The 21,999-nt window shown below is 39.5% G+C and overlaps 1 protein-coding gene across 1 annotated transcript; it reads left to right on the forward strand.

Annotated features, from left to right (window-relative positions):
- LOC127454211 (metaxin-1-like) lies at positions 1–19,591 on the forward strand. The gene is made up of 8 exons (XM_051721254.1): positions 1–92; positions 13,275–13,344; positions 13,686–13,765; positions 14,304–14,396; positions 14,477–14,659; positions 17,576–17,652; positions 17,821–17,978; positions 18,329–19,591. The coding sequence occupies exons 1-8, from the start codon at positions 12–14 to the stop codon at positions 18,550–18,552; spliced, it is 966 nt and encodes a 321-aa protein (XP_051577214.1). The 5' UTR covers positions 1–11; the 3' UTR covers positions 18,553–19,591.
- The last annotated feature ends 2,408 nt before the right edge of the window (positions 19,592–21,999 follow it).

Consider the following 21,999-nt stretch of genomic DNA (forward strand, 5'->3'; position numbering starts at 1 on the left):
GGATTGTAAAGATGGCGGCGCCCTGTGAGCTGTTCTGCTGGAAGTCTGGTTTGGGTTTACCGTCAGTAAACACGGACTGTCTGATCGTGTTGGTAAGTTGTCATCACTTGATTATTAAGACCGGAGGTTTATGGGTTGGGTTCTGCTCAAGTGTTCAAGATTCGGTTTTGGACCGTCAATCTGAGCTGATTTAAAAAAGGAGTGTGGCAGTACCATGATACTGTAATATCACATTATAAAACTGTGAGACTTACCTTGATATATAACTACTTAATGATTACCATATTTGTGTGCAGTGCTATTTACAGTGTTTTTTTCAGGTATTTCAAAGAATACCATGGTAATAACACGGTACTTTTTATTCGTTTGTTTTAGTAGTGGAAACTGATAGAGCGTTATTATTATGATTTAATATTGTTAATTCCACCCATTTGTTCTGTGAAACTTGTAATCTTGAGATTTTCAACTGTGATTTTTGATTATGAAAAATTACTATGTTTCAGTTAAGCTCCTCGTTACTTAAAGAACCGATATTGTTGCCATTTTCCATGTTTATTTTGACTTTCGAGTAGCCTGTTTGGAGTGGGTGAAGTAGCTAAAAAAAAAAAAGAATCCTTTTTTTTTTTTTTTAAAAGTGTTTTGATGATATTCAGTACATATATTCGTGATATTTATGTATTTGTCCTGAAATAGTTAAAAATAGTATAAATATGTTACCAAAAATGGTTTATTTTTATAAACAATTATTTTAGGTGGGGTCTTCCTCAGAAGTACTAAAATAATAGTTAAGGAACCAGAATTGTTAAATTCTGTATAATTCACATCTCTATTCGAGCTCTAATATGTCTACTTGATTCTTAAAGCAAAGTTCTTTTCAGCAGTTTTTTTTTTTTGTTTTTTTTTTGTGCATGATTCATCATGTGGGATATACTTTTCCTCCACTTTTCACATTTTTCCAGTGCAGTTTGGTCACACCAGGGCGCCCCTGTCTGTGCTACTTTCTGTAAACCACAAAACCCCTGTCACACTGCTTCAATCTCATCTCCCTTCAGCAGCAAATCAACATGCGGGCAAAGACCAGGATGACTTTTACTGAAATGGCATGTTAAAGTAATTAGGTTACATCAGAGCTGTGTGTTTTGGACTCTTTGAGTGTGGTGATATTTTTCCAGCACTCTAGCAGTTGGGTTGATGCCTGTGTTACAGTCTGTCTGCACCTAATGCAGGTGGTTTGAAAACCACAAGCATGCTTTGCTCCTTTCTGATGGTTTGGAAATGTGAAGTTCATTCAGAATTTTCCAGATTATCTCACTGCACCAACGGATCTAGTTGCATTTTAATTTTTTCATTGTGTTTTTGGCAGCTGAAGAACAAATCTCCAAACATCCTCAAGCCTCAATCAAAATGTTGGAAAATATTTAAACAGTTGATCTGACAGAGACTTCTATTTCTAATGCAGCTAAATATGCAGAGTCAGCTATAAGCCATTCTTAGGTTGATTTCCCCGCAAAGTGTAAACTTTGTGGCTCTATGGCGAGGTCAAAACATTGCTCTGTTTGTTTTATTCTACGAGCTCCAGTCTTAAAAAGGACAGTTCACCCAAAAATAAAAAAAATCTTTAATCTTTTACTCACCCTATTGTTGTTCCAAACACTTATGAATTTTCTTTCTTCCGTAGAACACAAAATATGAGCACTTTTTTTAGGAACACCTGTTCACCTACTTATTCATGCGATTATCTAATCGGCCAATCATATAGCAACAGTGTAATGCATAAAATCATGCAGATTAGTGGTCGACCAATATGTTTTTTTTTAATTACCGATATCCAGAGAGCAGGGTGGCCGATACAATGCCGATACACAGTCAGAAGTTTACATACACCTTAGCTAAATACATTTAAACTCAGTTTTTCACAATTCCTGACATTTAATCGTAGAAAACATTCCCTGTCTTAGGTCAGTTAGGATCACTATTTTAAAAATGTGAAATGTCAGAATAATAGTAGAGGGAATTATTTATTTCATCACATTCCCAGTGGGTCAGAAGTTTACATACACTTTGTTTAGTATTTGGTGGCATTGCCTTTAAATTGTTTAACTTGGGTCAAACATTTTGGGTAGTCCTTCCACAAGCTTCTCACAATAAGTTGCTGGAATTTTGGCCCATTCTTCCTGACAGAACTGGTGTAACTGAGTCAGGTTTGGAGGCCTCCTTGCTCGCACATGCTTTTTCAGTTCTGCCCACAAATTTTCTATTGGATTGAGGTCAGGGCTTTGTGATGGCCACCCCAATACCAATTTACCACAACTTTGGAGGTATGCTTGGGGTCATTGTCCATTTAGAAGACCCATTTACGACCGAGCTTTAACTTCCTGGCTGATGTCTTGAGATTTTGCTTCAATATATCCACATAATTTTCCTTCCTCATGATGCCATCTATTTTGTGAAGTGTACCAGTCCCTCCTGCAGCAAAGCAACCCCACAACATGATGCTGCCACCCCCATGCTTCACGTTTGGGATGGCAAGCCTCACCCTTTTTCCTCCAAACATAATGATGGTCATTATGGCCAAACAGTTACATTTTTGTTTCATTAGACCAGATGAGATTTCTCCAAAAAGTAAGATCTTTGTACCCATGTGCACTTGCAAACTGTAGTCTGGCTTTTTTTGGCAGTTTTGGAGTAGTGCCTTCTTCCTTGCTGAGCAGCCTTTCAGGTTATGTCGATATAGGACTCGTTTTACTGTGGATATAGATACTTGTCTACCAGCATCTTCACAAGGTCCTTTGCTGTTGTTCTGGGATTGATTTGCACTTTTCACACCAAACTACGTTCATCTCTAGGAGACAGAATGTGTCTTCTTCCTGAGCGGTATGATACTTGCGTACTGTTGTTTGTACAGATGAACGTGGTACCTTCATGCATTTGGAAATTGCTCCCAAGGATGAACCAGATGTGGAGCTCCACAATTATTTTTCTGAGGTCTTGGTTGATTTCTTTTGATTTTCCCATGGCAAAGAAGCGCTGAGTTTGAAGGTAGGCCTTAAAATACATCCACAGGTACACCTCCAATTCAGTACACCTCCTATCAGAAGCTAATTGGCTAGTTGTCTAAAGGCATGGCATAATTTTCTGGAATTTTCCAAGCTGCTTAAAGGCACAGTTAACTTAGTGTATGTAAACATCTGACCCACTGAAATTGTGATATAGTCAATTAAAAGTGAAACATCTGTCTGCAAACAATTGTTGGAAAAATTACTCATGTCATGCACAAAGTAGATGTCCTAAACGACTTGCCAAAATTATAGTTTGCTATAGTAAAAAAAAAAAAAAGGTTTTAATGACTTCAACCTAAGTGTGTATGTAAACTTCTGACTTCGACTGTATAACACAATTTAATATAGTAAATAACATATACATAAAATTGCTAAAAAAAATTATAAACTCATACTTGGTACTATATTTACACAATTTCACACAAAACTTTAACTGTGTTTAAAAGAATCTAAAAATAATATTGTATTTAAAATGGTAGATAGCAGTTTCTTCTGATTTCTGTTTAGACATCAAACTTTAGTAATTTATTTGCACATGAATTATTTTATTTTATATATATATATATATATATATATATATATATATATATTAGGAAGAAAGAAATAACAGTACACACAGTAGTCCAGCAACCATTGATGGCATGTCCTCGTTAGCAGTCGCATTTACTCAAAAATTACAGAATCAAACCAATTGCACATACAGTGCATAGTGAACAAGACATTTACTTGTAGCACACATGAAGCGCTTTTACCTTGAAGTTGCACCAGACACTGTTTAGCAGAGACGGGCCACTACTATTAAAATGAATGGGAGAAATTACAACGCCCAACTGCAGCCAATGGTCAACGGATGTAGATAGGAAGTCTCGATTTAAAGGTAAAAGAGCCAATCACCTTTTAGATACAGACATCGCCTGTCAATCAACTCGAGAACGCGCATGCGCATTAACTATAAAAGCTGGGAAAATTGCATTTTTTAGCATAATCTGAGGTAAAGAAGCATCATTTATGATCCCAGTGTTGTCAGATTTTACTACTGATTTGTAATATGTACTGTGATTGTAATCTTGACCAACCGTTTTGGAGATTTCAGTCTTTCTCCATTCAAGTAGATAGGAGCTGAACTTTCATAACTGGAAATAGCTTACCAAGAGTGATCCAAAGATGTAAGACAGTGGACTGACTTGCTAGAAAGATTTTAGTTGCACTCACGCACTCCTGTTGATCCAGTGCGAGCAGCAGTCTCCTGACAGTTTAAACAGACAATTTGGATCGCCTGCTTGGATTGTCACAGACTGACCGTCATGATTTGTGAATCAGAGGAACTTTTGATGCTGATCCTGAAGTTTTGATTCTGGCTGATAGAATACACGCTAAAGAGGAAGATATTAGATGAGTGCTCGATGGGAAGAAAACGCTGGATTTTCATGAGGTTCATGAATTACATCTTTTATCATTAGAATAAGTACAGGGAACTGTTGAGGAGAGAGAGGGAGAATGAAACAGGCGAGCACTTTAACATTATGAGCTCAAACGCTTCTGCTGCGGCTCTGATATTTGGACCGTTTAAATGACAGTGCGTTGCACACCGGTGTATTATTTTAGTAACATGATAGCATGTAACTACAAAACAAACCATGACTGGTCTTTACATGTCTCTGTCGCTTCACATGCAAACAGGTGATTCTCAGCACCCTCAAGAAAAAATCGGCCAAACAGGAATATTTATCGGCTGGTGCGATAATAAAAAGTCAGAATATCGGCCGATTTATCAGCCTCGTTGATATATCAGTCGACCACTAATGCAGATATGGGTCAGGAGCTTCAGTTAATGTTCACATCAACCATCAGAAAGGGGAAAAAATGTGATCTCAGTGATTTACTGACGGGCTGGTTTGAGTATTTTTGAAATTTTCACGTACAACAGTCTCTAGAGTTTACTGCCAAAAACAAAAAACATCCAGTGAGTGGCACACGGAAATGCCTTGTTGATGAGAGAGGTCAGTGGAGAATGGCCAGACATGTTTGACAGAAAGGCTACGGTAACTCAGATAACCACTCTGTACAATTGTAGTGAGCAAAATAGCATCTCAGAATGCACATCACGTCAAAACTTGAGGCGGATGGGCTACAACAGCAGAAGACCATGTCGGGCACTTAAGAGATGTTAGGCCGAATGTTAGCCTTAGGAACCATTCACTTTCATAGTATGGGGAAAAAAAAAAGCAATGGAAGTGAATGGTGACTGAGACAAACTTCTGAACATTGCCTTTTTCATGTTTCGAACAACATGAGGGTGATTAAATGACAAAATTTTAATTTGGGGGTGAACTATCCCTTTAACCTTGAACAATAGTATGCTTACATTCAATTTGTACTGTACTAAGTAATATTTGTTTATATTTCACTGGTTGAATACAATTTTCTTGGCCACCATTAAATAGATTCTTATATGAATTGACATAATTTTCAACACATTTGTCAAAAGTACTATTAATTTCTTTAGGTGTAAAACATTTTTGAAGTGGAAAAACAATTGGTGCACCTTTTAAATTTTAATATTAATAAGTGCTCTAATGAGAGAAACAATGTAATGTTACTATTAGACTGTGATGAGGAGGAGGGCGTGGCCGGGCTGTGATGGTGCATGGCCGGCGCTGAATCAGTTGATCAGTGGGAGAGCGAGATAAAGGGGAGCCGGAGGCACCAGTTCGAGAGAGAGAGAGAGACGCACGCATTGCATGTGTGTCTGTGTTCGTTTATGTTTGTTTTAAGTTAAGTTTGACATTAAAACTTTGTTTACTGTTCAGCTGGTCCCGCCTCCTGCTTGCCCGACCTTTACCTGTTACAGTGGTGCCGAAAAACCTGGGAAATTGGAGGAAATACGCCGGCATGGAGTCCTCGAGTTGGCGGAAGTCATCAAGTCCCTCGCCAGTATGCACCGTGCACAACATCAGGTCCTGCTCAAGCAGAGGACCGGCTTGCGATCCGGAACTTACTGCACCAGGAGAAAGCCCCGGCCGCGACCCCGGACCCAGCAGCCCCCATGCCTCCGGTCACCCTCACGAAGATGGGGGCAGAAGATGATCCGGAGGCATTCTTGGACTTATTTGAGAGGGAGGCCGAGATCTGGTGCTGGCCGCATGTTCAGTGGGCGGCCAGACTCATCCCACTGTTGTCCGGGGAAGCTCAGCTCGCGGCGCGACAACTACCGGCGGTGAGTATCGTGGTGTATTTGAGGAATACCATCCTGCAGCGGGTCAGTCACAGCCCTGAACAATACCGACAACTCTTCTGGTTGATGAAGATGGATGTGTGTGGCCACCCGTTTGCCTTCACTCAACAGCTCCGGGACACCTGCCAGAAGTGGCTGCTGGCTGAGGATCACGATGCTGAGGGAGTTATCGATCTTGTGGTACTGGAACAGCTTATCCGTTGTCTACCGAAAGGAATGGCAGAGTGGGTCCAGTGCCACTGCCCGGCGTAGCTGGAGGAGGTAGTCCAACTGGCAGAGTAACATATGTCGGCGTGTCAGAGGGTGGAAGAGCCCTCCCACTCTCTCTCCCCTCCCCCTGTATTTCCCCCTCTCTCTCCTCTCACTCCTCTCACTCTGTCCCTTTACTGCAGCCCATCCCAATTCCCCGAGGGCATGGAAATGTGCCGCCGGTGGCCCCAATGTCTCATCGCTCTCCCCATCAGGAGGTTGAACCCGCCCATACAGGTGCGGGCATAATGCCTGGGCCGGCCTGCTGGAGTTGCGGGGATCCAGGGCATTTCTGGGACCAATGCCCAGTGATGGAGCTGGGAACTGTAGTCCGGGTCCCCGACACTCCATGGGCTGCCCCAAATGAACTGGAGCATACAGAACGCCGGTGAGTGTCAAGGGGAGTACACATCAAGCCTTGGTGGATACGGGCTGCAACCAGACCACTATACACTAATTTGGTTCAAGACGAGGCTGAGGTGTGTGCATGGGGATATTCACAATTATCCTGAAGTGACACTCATTAAATTTCAGGGGCAGGGGAGGCAGAGCCGGGGCGGTCTTCGTCAGCACAACGTCGGGATGATGTAAGTGAGGGGGAGGCTTTCGCCCCTCTAGTCCTTAGAGGATTTTCTGAAGGGGATTTCTCTCTGGAGCAGTGGAGAGATGAAACCCTTAGGCATGCCCTTGACCAAGTGAAAGTTATTGATGGTCAACGGCTCCAGCCAAACATCGCGCTTTCATATCCGTTTTTCGCTATTATAAAAGAGCGGTTGTATCAAGTGACGCAGGACGCTCAGACAAAAGAGGATGCAACCCAATTTGTTAATGCCGCGTAGCCATCGGGAAATGTTATTCCAGACGGCTCATTATAATCCGATGGCGGGTCACTTAGGGCAAAAGACATTGAACCGACAAATGACCCATTTCTACTGGCCGGGCATTTGCGGGGATGTTCGCAGGTGGTGTGCGGCATGGCCATTATAGCAGACATCAAGCGGACATCGCTTTGTGTTGGTTCTGGTGGACTATATAATGCGATATCCGGAAACAGTGCCTCTGCGCAACATCTCAGCACGATTGTTGTGGAGGCACTCTTCAGAATAAAATCCCGAGTGGGGATACTGAAAGAAATCCTCACTGATCAAGGCACTACATTTATGTCACGAACACTACGCGAACTGTACGAATTATTAGCTATTAAATCGGTTTGCACCAGTGTTTACCACCCACAAACAGATGGGTTGGTGGAACGATTTAATAAAACCCTGAAAAATAGGATTTGTAAATTCGTGCACGAGAATGCTAGAAATTGGGATAAATGGCTTGAACCCCTGTTATTTGCAGTTCGAGAGGTCCCACAAGCCTCCACAGGGTTTTCCCAATGCAAGCTGCTGTATGGGCAGCGGCCGCGTGGCATGCTCGACATCATACGGGAAGCTTGGGAGAAGGGACCTTCAAACACAAAAATGATATTCAGTATGTTCTTGATCTTAGAGCAAAACTCCACACTTTGGGTCAACTAACACAGGAGAATTTGCTCCAAGCTCAAGAACGTCAAAGCCGACTGTATAACAGGGGTATTTGTACCAGGAGATAAAGTGCTCGTTTTACTCCCCACATCGAGCTCCAAATGACTCGCCAAGTGGCAAGGGCCCTTTGAGGTCACACGATGAGTGGGAGATCTCAATTATGAGGTTAAACGAACAGATAGAGGTGACGTACATCAAATATACCATCTCAACTTCCTGAAATTATGGAGGGAGGCGGCCCTTGTGACATTGGCAACGGTAGTTCCGAAAAGGGCGGAGCTTGGGTCAGAGGTGAATGTAAAAGCCAGTCATGTCGCCCCGGTCACTTGTGGAGACCACCTCTCAGTCTCAAGTCACAGAGGTTGCCAAGTTGCAGAAAGTATTTGCAGACGTGTTCTCTCCTCTGCCTGGTTTTACAATCCTCATTTAGCACCACATCGAGACTGTGCCCGGGGTAGTGGTACATAGCTGTCCCTACCGACTGCCCGAGCACAGAAAGAAAATTGTTCAGGAAGAATTAGATGCAATGCTCGATATGGGAGTAATAGAAGAATCCCACAGTGATTGGTCCAGCCCGGTTGTTCTAGTTCCTAAGAATGACGGGTCTGTACGGTTCTGTGTGGATTATAGGAAAGTCAATGCGGTGTCTAAATTTGACGCATACCCAGTGCCTTGTATTGATGAGTTTCTCGATCGGTTGGGCATAGCTCGCTTTTTCTCGACACTGGATTTAACAAAGGGTTATTGGCAGATCCCCTTAACGCCAATGTCCTGTGAAAAAACGGCCTTCTCCACACCGTTTGGCTTACACCAATTTGTGAAACTTCCATTCGGTTTGTTCAGGGCCCCAGCTAAGTTTCAGTGGCTTATGGACCGAGTCCTCAGACCACATACTGCTTATGCCGCTACCTGTCTGGATGACATCATTATATACAGTAATGATTGGCAGCGACACAAGCAGCATCTGAGGGCTGTTCTGAGGTCGCTGCGACGAGCGGGAGGTATGGTATCTGGAGTTTCACTTGGGTCACGGGCAGGTGCGTCCCAAAATTGATAAGACTGTGGCGATTGTGACCTACCCAAGACCAAAAAGGAGGTGAGACAGATCCTGTGGCTGGCTGGCTATTATAGAAGGGCAGATCGGATGACTCCTCAGCCTGAGTCGGGTGGTGGGGATATGTGGCGGCGGTGGTGGGGTTGAGCGTTCGTCCGGAGAGAAAGCAGTAAGGGTGCACACACCTGAGTGCTATAATGTCTAACACGTGTTTCTGATTGCAGTAAGCACTTGGGAGAGCGATATAAGGAGGAACCACTCCAGCGAGAGGCAGAGAGAGAGACACACGAAGACGAGTGTGTGAAAAGTGACTGCTGAAGAAAACAAAATCGTTATAAGTCGGCTGAAAAGCTATTTTTGAGTTTTGTCTAAATAAGAAACCTACCTTTTGAGTTAAAGACCCAATTTTCCCATTTCCTACTTTTCCACCCAACGAACTCCTTCACATAGACAAACACATTAGCACTAGCGTTTGTTAAATGAAAAATAAAACCCTTACTGTGGCTGCTTTGGGTGCATCAGGACTCTGTTCTTCAATGACAGAGCAGTGACTGGTCGCACAGCAGGGTAGGGGCGGGGCATAAAATCAGGACAGCCCAATCCTCTACTGCCTCACTCTATTTAATGATCTTATAAATGGCCCAAACAAATTATTACCATGTGCACTTTCAAGAGCAGCCGTTCTGTCATCAATGGCCTAATTTCAGTGTGTTTACGTGTACAGCAAGAGCCTGATGAATTGCTTTTACTGTGTGGGCTGTAAATTCTAAGTTGGCAAAGTGGACGTCAGCCAGCTGTAGTTTCCTCTTGATGTTTGTATTGGACTGTACTGAGTGGTTCACATAAGAAAGATCGTCTCCAATTTACGAGCCACAATGAAAGATTCTGTAGGAATCAGTCTAGTAATAAATCTGAGGCTATGATGTCAGCCTTTGATGCCATTAACGACACTCCAGCTCACCGCTCGACTGACACCAGAAAAATGAGAATATCTCAGAAACTCAATACTCTGCTCTTTCCACTGATCCTGTTTCCTCTCCCTCCTTTTGCAGTAAAAGTGAGTTTTAGAGTCATGTGCTGGAACTTGTAGTGGAATGTAAAAGGAATAGTTCAATATTGCAGAATAGTTAAATTCTGTCATTATTTACTCACCAACTTATCAGTCCAAACCTGTTTTTTGTTTTTTTTCTCCATGAAACACAAAAGGAGAAATATTGAAGAACATTTATGAAGCAGTTTATAAAGACCACGGCTGCCAAGCTCCTAAAGGGCGAAAAACACTGTAAAATACTGATATGCTATATTCTTTGTCTTCTGAAGCAATACAAAAGCTGTGTGTGAGAAACAAAGAAAATTCATTCACGCTAAAACGACCCCAAAAAAGTTTTTCTTCATGTGTCATAAAAGAATAGGACAGGCTAGAATGAATATGCGGAATGCAGCATGAGGTTTAACAGCTGCAGCAGAAGGGAATATTTTTAGTTAATAACAACCTAAATTTTGTTATGTTCCTCACACAAAGCTATTGTACTGTCTGAATAAAGTATATTCACTCACCAGCCACTTTATTAGGTACACCTGTTCATATACTTATTCATGTGATTATCTAATCAGCCAATCGTGTGGCAGCAGTGTAATGTATAAAATCATGCATATATGGGTCAGGAACTTCAGTTAATGTTCACATCAACCATCAGAATGGGGAAAAAATGTGATCTCAGTGATTTCAACCATGGCATGATTGTTGGTGCCAGACTGGCTGGTTTGAGTATTTCTGTAACTGCTGATCTCCTGGGATTTTCATGCACAAACATTTCTAGAGTGTAAAGAGAATGGTGTGAAAAACAACCAGCAAGCGACAGTTCTGTGGATGAAAACGGCTTGTTAATGACAGAGGTCAGAGGAGAATGGCCAGACTGGTCCGAGCTGACAGGAAGGTGACGGTAACCCAAATAAACACGCGTTACAACTGTGCTATGCAGAAAAGCACTTCAGCACATATAACATGTTGAACATTGAGGCGGATGGACTACAGCAGCAGAAGACCCCTCCGGGTACCACTACTGTCAGCTTAGAACTGGAAACTGAGGCTGCAGTAGGCACAGGCTCACCAAGACTGGTACACAAATGGTAGGCCCACTGCAGCCTCAATTTTCTGTTCTTGGCTGACAGAAGTGGAACCCAACGTGGTCTTCTGCTGTTATAGCCCATCTGCCTAAAGGTTCAACATGTTGTGCATTCTGAGATGCTTTCTGCTCACTACAGTTGTGCAGAGTGGTTATCTGAGTTACCGTAGTCTTTCTGTCAGCTCGAGGTCTGGCCATTCTCTGTTGACATCTCTCATCAACAAGGCGTTTTCATCCACAGAACTGCTGCTCACTGGATGTTTTTTGTTTTTCGCACCATTCACTTTACACTCTAGAAATGTTTGTGCATGAAAATCCCAGGAGATCAGCAGTTACAGAAATACTCAAACCAGCCCGTCTGGCACCAACAATCATGCCACGGTCTAAATCACTGAGATCAGATTTTCCCCATTCTGATGGTTGATGTGAACATTAACTGAAGCTCCTGACCCATATCTGAATTACACTGCTGCCACACAATTGGCTGATTAGATAATTCTCCTTTTGTGTTCAATGGAAAAAATAACAGCATATTAGGAATGACATGAGGGTGAGTAACTAATAAGAGAGAATTGCTCAAGGTTATTTAAGCCCTTTGGTTAGTGTAATAGACGCTTTCAATGGAAGGAATTTGCTAAATGATGTGCAGAGGTTCTACACCAGGTGTGAAGTGTGGAATCTGTCAGCTCATAGCTGCCTGCGCTGGAATGTTGCAAATTATGTCCCTATATTGGACATAATAAAAAAATGAAGCGTGCGGTCCTAAACATTTAAACCTGTCCAAGAGCCGAATGGAGCTGTTGCTAGTTTAGATGTGTGATTGTTGTTTAGTCTGGTTGTATTGTTTTTGTTGCTGTTTGATAATGTCATTTTTGCATGTTTTTTGTACTACAGCCACAAACGATATCTGAAATCATCACCTCAAATAAATGATCTGTGCAAATTTATGATTTTCGTCCTGGGCACAATAAAACAAAATCCATATCCTTACATTAAAGTAATAGTTCACCCTAAAATGAAATTCTTTCATAATTTACTCACACTCATTTCCTCCCACATGTGTATTACTTTTTTCTTCTGTTGAACACAAAGATTTTTAGAAAAATATTTCAGCTCTGTAGATCCATACAATGCAAGTCGACAGGGTCCAAAATTTTGAAGCTCAAAAAGCACACAATGGCAGCATAAAAGTAATCCACATGACTCCAGTTGTTAAATCCATATCTTCAGAAGTGATGTGATAGGTGTGGGTGAGAAACAGATCAATATTTAATTCCTTTTTTACTATAAATCTACTTTCAAACAGCCCTCCTATGTGCGTTCACGAGAGGTCTCCTTTTGTTTTTTGGTGATTCGTCAATGTGCACAAAGAATGCAAATTGCAAAAAAAACACTCTCATGAACGCACATATAGGGGGCTGGTCAAAGTGGAGATTTATAGTAAAAAAGGACTTAAATAGAGATATATTTCTCACCCACACATTTCATTTTGCTTGTAAAGTTATGGATTTAACTGCTGGAGTTATATGGATTAATTTATGCTGCATTGATGTGGTTTTTGGAGCTTCAAAGTTCTGGCCACCAATTACTTGCATTGAATGGACCAACAGAGGAGAGATATTCTTCTAAAAATCTTTGTTTGTGTTCAGCAGAAGAAAGAAAGTCATACACATCTGGGATAGCATGAAGGTGAGTAAATGATGAGAGCGTTTTCATTTTTGGGTGGACTATTCCTTTAAAGCAGGTACCAGAACCATATCTCTGGACCCCAATATCGTCAAGACTTGGGGGTGGACTTTTTTATTCTAGGGCCAATTAGCAACCACCTAGCAACACTCTGGCAACCCCTTAGCACCATTTGTGCTACAGATGCTGCATGATTTGTTTCTATTAAAGAGACTATTTTTAAACATAGACATTAAATGGCCAGAATTGAGATGTTTAGATCCGATTTAACCTGAAGTCTAAAACTGAATTAAAAGTGGGAATTATAATAATGGCATTTTTGTAATTTTCCAGGCATATGCTCGCTTTGCTGGAGCTCCGCTCAAAATTCATAAAATTTCCAACCCCTGGAGGAGCCCCACAGGTAAGCAGTGCCAATTTTAATGATCTGTTTCATGGCAAACACTCAACATTTGTTCAAGAGGATTGTTGAGCACACATTTCAATTGGAGTCTGTAGTTAAAACACAGTTTTCCTGCAGTGCTTCTGATAACTAAGGTCTGTCTGTTTTTCTACACTTATGATTGTTTATCATTTTCCCCTTGTTTCTGAGTAATTCCAAAGATCTTCTATATTAAAGGCTTGTAACTGACCCATCTGTGCAGGTCTGGTGATGGTCTTTGTATTCCTGTAGATGGCAAAACTTTTGTAAGCTAATTCAGACAAAAGAAATGTGCATTACTGACACATATTTCTTCACTGAAGGTTCACTTCCAGCTCTCAGAACCAGAGAGGAAGGCAGCTGCTCCCAACCCAGTCAGATCATCATTCAGTTGAGGAAACAGGTGATCAACTCTTTTCCGCAATAAATCTCACCTGCCTCACTGTTACATTCACATTTTGTTTAACATCATGCATTACACGTCACGTTTTTTAATGAGGCCTCTGGAGCATTTTGCACCAAACAAAGCTTCAGTTTTGTTGCTTTTGGTGGTTTCGGATAAGTTTCAGACATTGATGCTTGTTGCCATGTTTTATTGCATAATGAAGGTACCCATTTGTTTCAAGTTAGAATAAAATGTCACCTGGATATAATTACAACCTTTCCTGGAGAGTAGTAGTGTTATTGTACCCAGAGTTTTCTCTCAGAACTTTTGAGTATCTCAGACCTGTTTTGCCATCAGGAACATTCACATATCAAATGCTTGCAGCTTTATTCACAAAGGTGCGTTGTGTTACTTTTTGGATGTTAAAGTACTTTCTATCCCAGTTTAATGTGCAGAGACAGTTGTAAAATTAGCATTGTTTTCTCTTATTTAAACGCATGAAAAACATTGATGTTCTGTTTTTGATTGTTGTAGTAAAGCCAAGTGTTTGTTTCAGAAATACAATGCAGACTATGATCTGTCGGCCAAAGAGGGTGCAGACACGCTGGCCTTCATCTCGCTGTTGGAGAAGCGACTGTTACCCGCACTGGTGAGACTCAAATCCAGACACTGAACACGGAAGTTTTGGTGGTAGATATGTGATCAAACTCTCTCCTCTTCTCCTGGCAGATCTACACTTTATGGATAGATCCTAAGAACTACGTGGAGGTGACACGCCGATGGCACGCAGAGAATTTCTGCTTCCCGCTCAACTTCTTTCTGCCGGGTCACATGCAGAACAGGCAACTGGAGCGACTCCGTCTGATTCGAGGAAACACTGCGCTGGAGGCGGGAGAGGAGGCAGAGAAGGAGGTGAGAAAGGAGGGAGAGGAGGAGTTTTCTGCATGTTCTCTGGGTGAGAGCTGGTGTGATTCTGGATATCGTGACACTAACACCCTCCATGAGACATCAGGGCTGCTGTTAGACTTTAGGAGGCAACAATGTTCTGGGTCCTGTGGAGAAGGATGCTGATAAACCAGAAATGAGTTCCGGAATCTGGGCTTAGATAGAGAAGAATTTCCATTCTGGCAGAGAATACATTTCTGGCTAGTCTTTAGTTAAGATACAATTGTAATGTTACAAAAGGGAGATGAGTCAGTTGTACATCCTTCCCCTTTATATTTGGATAAGTGGTTCATTATTATGGGTTTTTCAGTGGCAGATTCTTAAACTTGTGTATTTGGTACCACATTCGGTTACATTTGCTTTCCCAACTAAACGAACTGTAATTTTTCTTCTCATTAGGGCAAGGTGATATGTTTTATATTCATGATATATTCTGATAGAAAATTAAGCAACATTGTGAAATGAATATTGCAAATTTGGTAACACTTGACAATAAGGTTCCATTTGTTATCATTAGTTAATGTATTAGTTATCATGAACTAACAATGAACAATATATTTACAGCATTTATTCATCTTTGTTAATGTTAGTTAATAGAAATACAATTGTTCATTGTTAGTCCATGTTAGTTCATAGTGCATTAACTAATGTTAAAGCTGAAGTTTGTAACTTTTTCAGTGTTAAAATACTTTCTTCTATCCCAGTTTAATATGCAGAGACAACTACTATATACTGTAATTAAGCCATTCATAGGTAAATTATTTCAAAAACTGTAAACACTGTGTTTCTGTGGTGCTATAAAAATTCCTGTGTTTTTTGAGCGGCCCGCTAAGACCCGCCACTGGCGCCCCAGCAACATTACTCAACGTGACTGTCTGACTGTTTGAAAAACTGCAGACGAGGGGCATATTCAGAAAGCTTTTTTGAAAAAAAAATTATTTTTGCAAATCCATTTGCAAGAAAGACAAAGATGTTTCAATAGCATCTCTGATTTGAACTTCTAAAGCAAAAATGCTGAGTTGGTAAGATTAATTCATTTCCATGAATCAGTTTTGGCAAATTGATTTAAAACTCTAATTCAACAAATTCTTTGTGTCATCACTCAAATGTTAACAGGGGATCAGTGTTAATTTTCAAAATTTTTGTCTTGACTCTAGTGTCCTTTAAATTTTGACAATATTTTATCATGTCCTATTCACTGATTTAAGTAAATGTTACTTTGACTAATATAGCAGATACGTTTAGACAACAAAACTAAAAAATGTTAGTTGACGATAATGTGCAAAGTGACAAAAATATGTATCATGCTGCAACAGACCAAACTTTTTTTAACAATTATTAAAAAATTTATCAAACATATTAAAGGGATAGTTCACTCAAAAATGAAAATTCTCTCATTTACTCACCCTCATGCCATCCCAGATGTCTATGACTTTCTTTCTTCTGCTGAACACGGAGATTTTTAGAAGAATATTTCTGCTCTGTTGGTCCATTCAACGCAAGTGAATGGTGGCCAGAAATCTGAAAGTCCAAAAAGCATATAAAAACAGCATAAAAGTAATCCATATCCTCAAAAGTGATATGATAGGTGTGGGTGAGACAGAGATCAATATTTAAGTGTTTTTGTACTATAAATCTCCACTTTCACATCTGAAAATCACATGTGGTGCCTGTTTAGTTTCACTTTCACATATGAAAGTGAAAGTGGAGATTTTATAGTAAAAAAGGATTTCAATATTTACCTGTTTCTCACCCACACTAATCATATTGCTTTTGAAGATATAGATTTAACCACTGGAGTCTTACGGACTAGTTTTATGCTGCTTTTGAATGCTTTTTGGACCTTCAGATTTCTGGCCACCATTCACTTGCATTGAAAGGACCAACAGAGCTGAAATATTCTTCTAAAAATCTTGCTTTGTGTTCTGCAGAAGAAAGTAAGTCACACATCTGGCATGGCATGTAGGTGAGTAAATGATGAGAGAATTTTCATTTTTGGGTGAACTATCGCTTTAGAGATTAATATGCTTAATTTTTAAGATAAAATAAATCATTAGAAAGCTGGAAACCTGAGCTCCTGAAATAATAGCATATAGCCTAATAAATGTACTGAAGTTTTAGCTACTTTTTTTTTTAGAAGTTACTCTGTTGTGAAATCCTCACGCTTAGTCAGTTTAGGATATTGCGTTACGAGTAGCATATTTTTAAGGAAACGGCGTATTTCACAGTGTAAATTAAGCATTCTAATATGCACTTAGTTGTAGTTCACCTGTTCATTCGCTTCATTGTCTTTGCAGATGCAGGTTGTAACATTATGTTTATATTGTGAATATAGCTGATTAATCTCGCATATACAGTAGGATGTGTTTGAGTGAGGTAATAAACCCTTTAGGTAAAGTTCATTGTACAGGTGTTCAGCTGTTTCAGCTCACGCAGCTCGAGCAGGGAAATCCCCTACATACTATGATACTAGATTATTTGAATTAATTCATTCTAGATTATTCTTTCATTAAAAAAATAAAAGTTGTTAGTGCATTGTTAATATCTTGCAGTATTATTTTTTTCTTGTCATATTTTAGCATTTTAATTGCAACTGTTGGATTATCGTCAGAATTCATTATTTGTATGTCTGTTTATATTCTTACCTTGTTTTATATTCTGTAATACACTGTAATGTTCTGTGTGTACTTGTTTCTTCTATCACCCCAAAAAATTCCTTGTGTACGTGAGAACACTTGGCAGTAAAGCTCATTCTGATTCTGATAATGCGTCTTTTTCATCAAAAAACCCTTCGTAACATTAAGTCAGTAATTTTGTTGACAAGTAATTAACACTGCTGGGGATTATTTTCTCTGATTCTCTCTATCTCTGTCTTTCTCTCAGCTTTACTGTGATGCTCTGGAGTGCCTGAATCTTCTCTCTCAACGCCTGGGATCAAACAAATTTTTCTTTGGAGATTCGTAAGTCCTACGCTTAAAAGAAAAGCAACTGGGTAACATGATGTTACATGTTTTACATATCACGGTTGATCTTTGTTCCTCACTTTGTGAATTTCAGATGTTAATGGGTGAGTTTAGCATACACTTTCGTATACATTTGATTTCTGTGTGTGTGTGTGTGTTCTGCAGCCCCTCTTCACTGGATGCATATGTGTTTGGTCATCTAGCTCCACTTATTAAGATTCGGCTGCCCAACTGTCGCTTGCAACAGCACTTGAAGAATCTAGAAAACTTGAACACATTTTGTTCAAACATCCTGAGCCTCTACTTCCCCAGTGAGGACAGAGGTGAGCAGCCAACCTCCTTCACACACAAAATAAGGGACTGTTATCTGTTCGTGTCTTTGTTTTTAGTTTTTTTAGCACCTTGGAGCCATAAGCGCTGCATTATTAAAACCCTGTGTCAGGTTAAAAGGAGTTTCAACTTTTAAAAACATGTCTTGAGACACTTGTGCTATTTTCTATTCCATTACGTCTCTATCTGTCTAGATGTTTGAACGCAATAATGCGTCCTGTGTGAATGGCCCCTAAATCATGCAAAAAATGAAGTTGTGCAATCATGTTATTCCACTGTGCAGAGTAAGGGATGTTTTCAGGTTTTATTGGGCTCTGACAATCATGTCTGTTCTGTTTTTTAGAGGATGTTGGTTGTCCGGTACCCAGCACACAGCAGGGGAGTGACTTTGGCAATGAGCCGTACAAGAGACGCAAGCAGCTGCTGTCAGTGCTGGTTGCTGTGGCAGCGATGTTGAGTTACGCTCTCCTCACCGGAATAGTTGCTATCAAGCATGTGCAGGAGGAGGGGCCTGGAGGCCCTGCCTCACTCAGAGGCCCCGCCCATGAGGAAGAAGAAGAAGAGTGAATGAAAGTAGGGCTTACTTTTAGTTGCGCTAGGATGGTCACTTCTACATTTGAGGAACATCATAAAGGAAACATATATTGATGGAGATTTATGTATTATTTATTCCTTATCTTGAGCTTTAATTGCATGGTAATCTTTGGTCTTATATTTTTGTTAGACTTTTTTCACTTTGTATTGAGCAGTATATGTTGCATTCGTGGGTCAATACATTTTTCTGCCAAAGATATTAAAGCATAATTGTTAATAGCTACTTTTAAAGCTACATTAAGCTATGGCAAGTTGTGAAAGCACTTAAAACAGAGCAATGAAATTTAAGGTTTCTTTATTTGTCATCCCCAACTGAGGGATTGCCTCAGCTTTCTTTGTGTGGACCAAAACATGTATGACAACGGAGAGATTTAAACACATTTAATAGTGTGATGGTCTCTTATAATGAGAATGACTGACTGAAATGTGTTCTGTTATTGCCTTATTAGTTGTGAACATCAAGGGATTATTTTCTGCTGTTTTAACGCACATTTTATTAGCTACTTTCATAAATCACTATTAGTACCAGTCTACTGTTATACTGCTGTTATCGAGAGAGGGAGACTCAAATCTGATGGATCCTATTGAGTGAAATAGGAAATGACCAATATTTAATCAAGTTAGAGTCTTAAAGTTCACCCAAAATGGAAAGTTCTTTATCATTAACTCACCAGCATGGCGTTCCAAACCCATATGAGTTTCTTCCTTTTTCCTTGTGGAACACAAAAGGAGATGTTATTTTCCACACAGCCATTCTTAATGTTTTACACCCTCATGTTTCAGGACAAAAACCAATTCAGCCGTAACATTTATATACTGAAATAAGTATATCGATGCACTCTTGTCTGTTTTAGTTCAGAATAAAGTCTTCTACAAAGACTCAAGAAAACAACTCTTCAGACTGGTCAGCCAGTTCAGTTCATCTTATCTATTGTCGTGTGCTGTAAATATATATTGCTTATTGGTTTCTATTTTCATAATTGAAGGGGCAAATAAACAGTCCTTAATAATACTGATACTGAGTTTTCTATTTTTTATGTTTGTTGCAGATACAATTCAGCATTGACACTGATGGAATTGCACCTTCCTGTTGCCCAATTAAAGGTGCACTCAGTTTTTATGTTGCTCTAGCCCAGGGGTTTTCAATCTGCGGTCCGCAAATTTTAGTTTATATTATTACCATTTCATTCTGAAATCATTCGATAAATCACGATTATTTTATTGTATTAAAAGGCATAAAACAGAAATAAAATGGTGTAGAATTCCATATATTATGGGAAAAAAATCTTATTTGAAAGAAATAAGGGTTGTAATTCAATATTCTTTGTAATGCTGCCTTGAAACAATATTAATGGTTTTATTGTATACTTTTACAAATGTATTTATATAGCGCTTTTCACAATAAATATAAATATTCAAAATAAATATGATTCTTTTTACTGTATTATTTTAAAGTGGAATTTAGTTGACCCCACTTCAGGGGTTTTTACATCTAAAATTACTTCAGCATAAGAAAGATAAAAAGAAGTAAATATTTTCCTAATAATATTGTAATAATTTATTTTGGCTTTAGTGCAATGGTAATATAAAAGCCAATTATTTCATTTAGCAAACAAGAAGTCTATATAGTATCATGTACTGTTTTTCTCATACAGGGGGTCCCTTGCAAGGGGAGCATCAAATTTCGGGATCCTTGGCATCAAAAAGTTTGAAAACCCCTGCTCTAGCCAATAATGGGTTATTCTCATAAAACCTCTAGAATTTTACTCAAAAAAAAAAAAACAATATATATATATATATATATATATATATATATTTTGCATATAGAAAATAAAGCCTATTTTTAGGGCATTACAATTGTACAATTACAAAGACATTATTCTCATAACAGTTATGCAAATTAGTCCCCCAAATTCTCATTACTGCAACACGAAAGCAAGATGTTCATTATGAAATTCTCATTACTGCAAGGTGATGTTATTTTATATTTATACATCATTGTTGTACTCCCTTGGTACTGAATGCCTTTTTTTTTGTGCTAATTTTCATTACACAAATTATATTAAAAAAAAAAAACTTTCAGCAACGTCCTTTTTTTACTGTAATATGGTAAAAAAAAAAAGATTGTTATGTTAATGAGAATCATCATTGAAAACTATGGGAAAAGTAATAAGAATTGGGTGGTAAAATGTTCTGAAATGTCAAATGAAAATGTAGGCTTTATTTTCTTTCTGCACAATATGATCTCATATATATGTTATTGAAAGTGCCAGATAACAGGTGGGTTGCTGAGATAAAATAAGTTGTACTGGAACATGGTGTCCACCATAAGGCAGCCAGGTAGCTCCATGTAAAATAAAACTTTTATTAGGATACTGGTATGACTGGAGTCTTTATCCCATGTCAGCATGTGTATGTGTGTGTACTGGAGTGTATGTGAGAATGTTATTCCCTTTAAGTTACAATTAACCTGCCAGCAATGTTTCCGAGCATCAGAGTAGATTGAGGGCTCTGTGAATTTATGCCCTCGGGACACACAGCTGTGTGTTACAGCACCAGACTGGAATCTCACTCTGTTTGTTCCTGGGTTTGTTTCCTTCTATTTGTGTGTGTTTGTGTGTGTGTGTGTGTGTGTGTGTGTGTGTGTGTGTGTGTGCGCATGCTTGTGGAAACAGTGAACCCCCACCAGTTCAGAGCAATCAGGAGCTCCCCAAAGCCGCACTACACCATTTAACCAAAAATAAATACAAAATAAAAAATCATCTAGGAAAAAATTCCTGTTTGAGAGAAGAAGAGAGAAAAAAAAAAGCATTTGGATTGCACTCTTTTTCCACAGAGATTCAGACTGGGAAGTGGAGGGGGGTGGGTTATGCTCCAAACTGTGTCATAGACCAAACGTGTCTGGTTTTGTTCAGGATGTAAAAGTTTGATTCATGACTTAAAATTAAACGATTGTGACCATTTAACTTAAAAACTCATACTTTCCCTTCTTGGAAGAGAGTAACTTAACAAGCCCCCATTTTAAGCTTTCTCATTTTCAGATGGTGTGTAGAGCAAAAGGTTTTTTTTTTTTTTTTTTTTTTGTCTGCTTGCAGGGTCCAGTAAAGCTCAAGTATGACAACTGTTCCCTTGACACCTGCTGTTAAAAGCTGTTTCTAAGGAAACTCAGTGGTAATGAAAAATAAACATCACTCCGGGACTAAACATTGAAACTGAACAGCCCTCTCACACTGCTCTGCTTTAAAATGTCATAATCTTTATGCCATTAAATACTGATTGCATGCTAACTGGCACAACATCAAGCAGATGTAGACAGAGGAATTATGAACTTAAGAATTTTGCACTGAATAAAACAACAGATCATTTTTAATTGCTGCTTTACATGTAATATTTTCTGCATTGAATATGCCACAGCCAATA

This window comes from Myxocyprinus asiaticus, chromosome 16 (genome assembly GCF_019703515.2).
Source record: "Myxocyprinus asiaticus isolate MX2 ecotype Aquarium Trade chromosome 16, UBuf_Myxa_2, whole genome shotgun sequence".
NCBI classification, from domain to species: Eukaryota; Metazoa; Chordata; class Actinopteri; order Cypriniformes; family Catostomidae; genus Myxocyprinus; species Myxocyprinus asiaticus.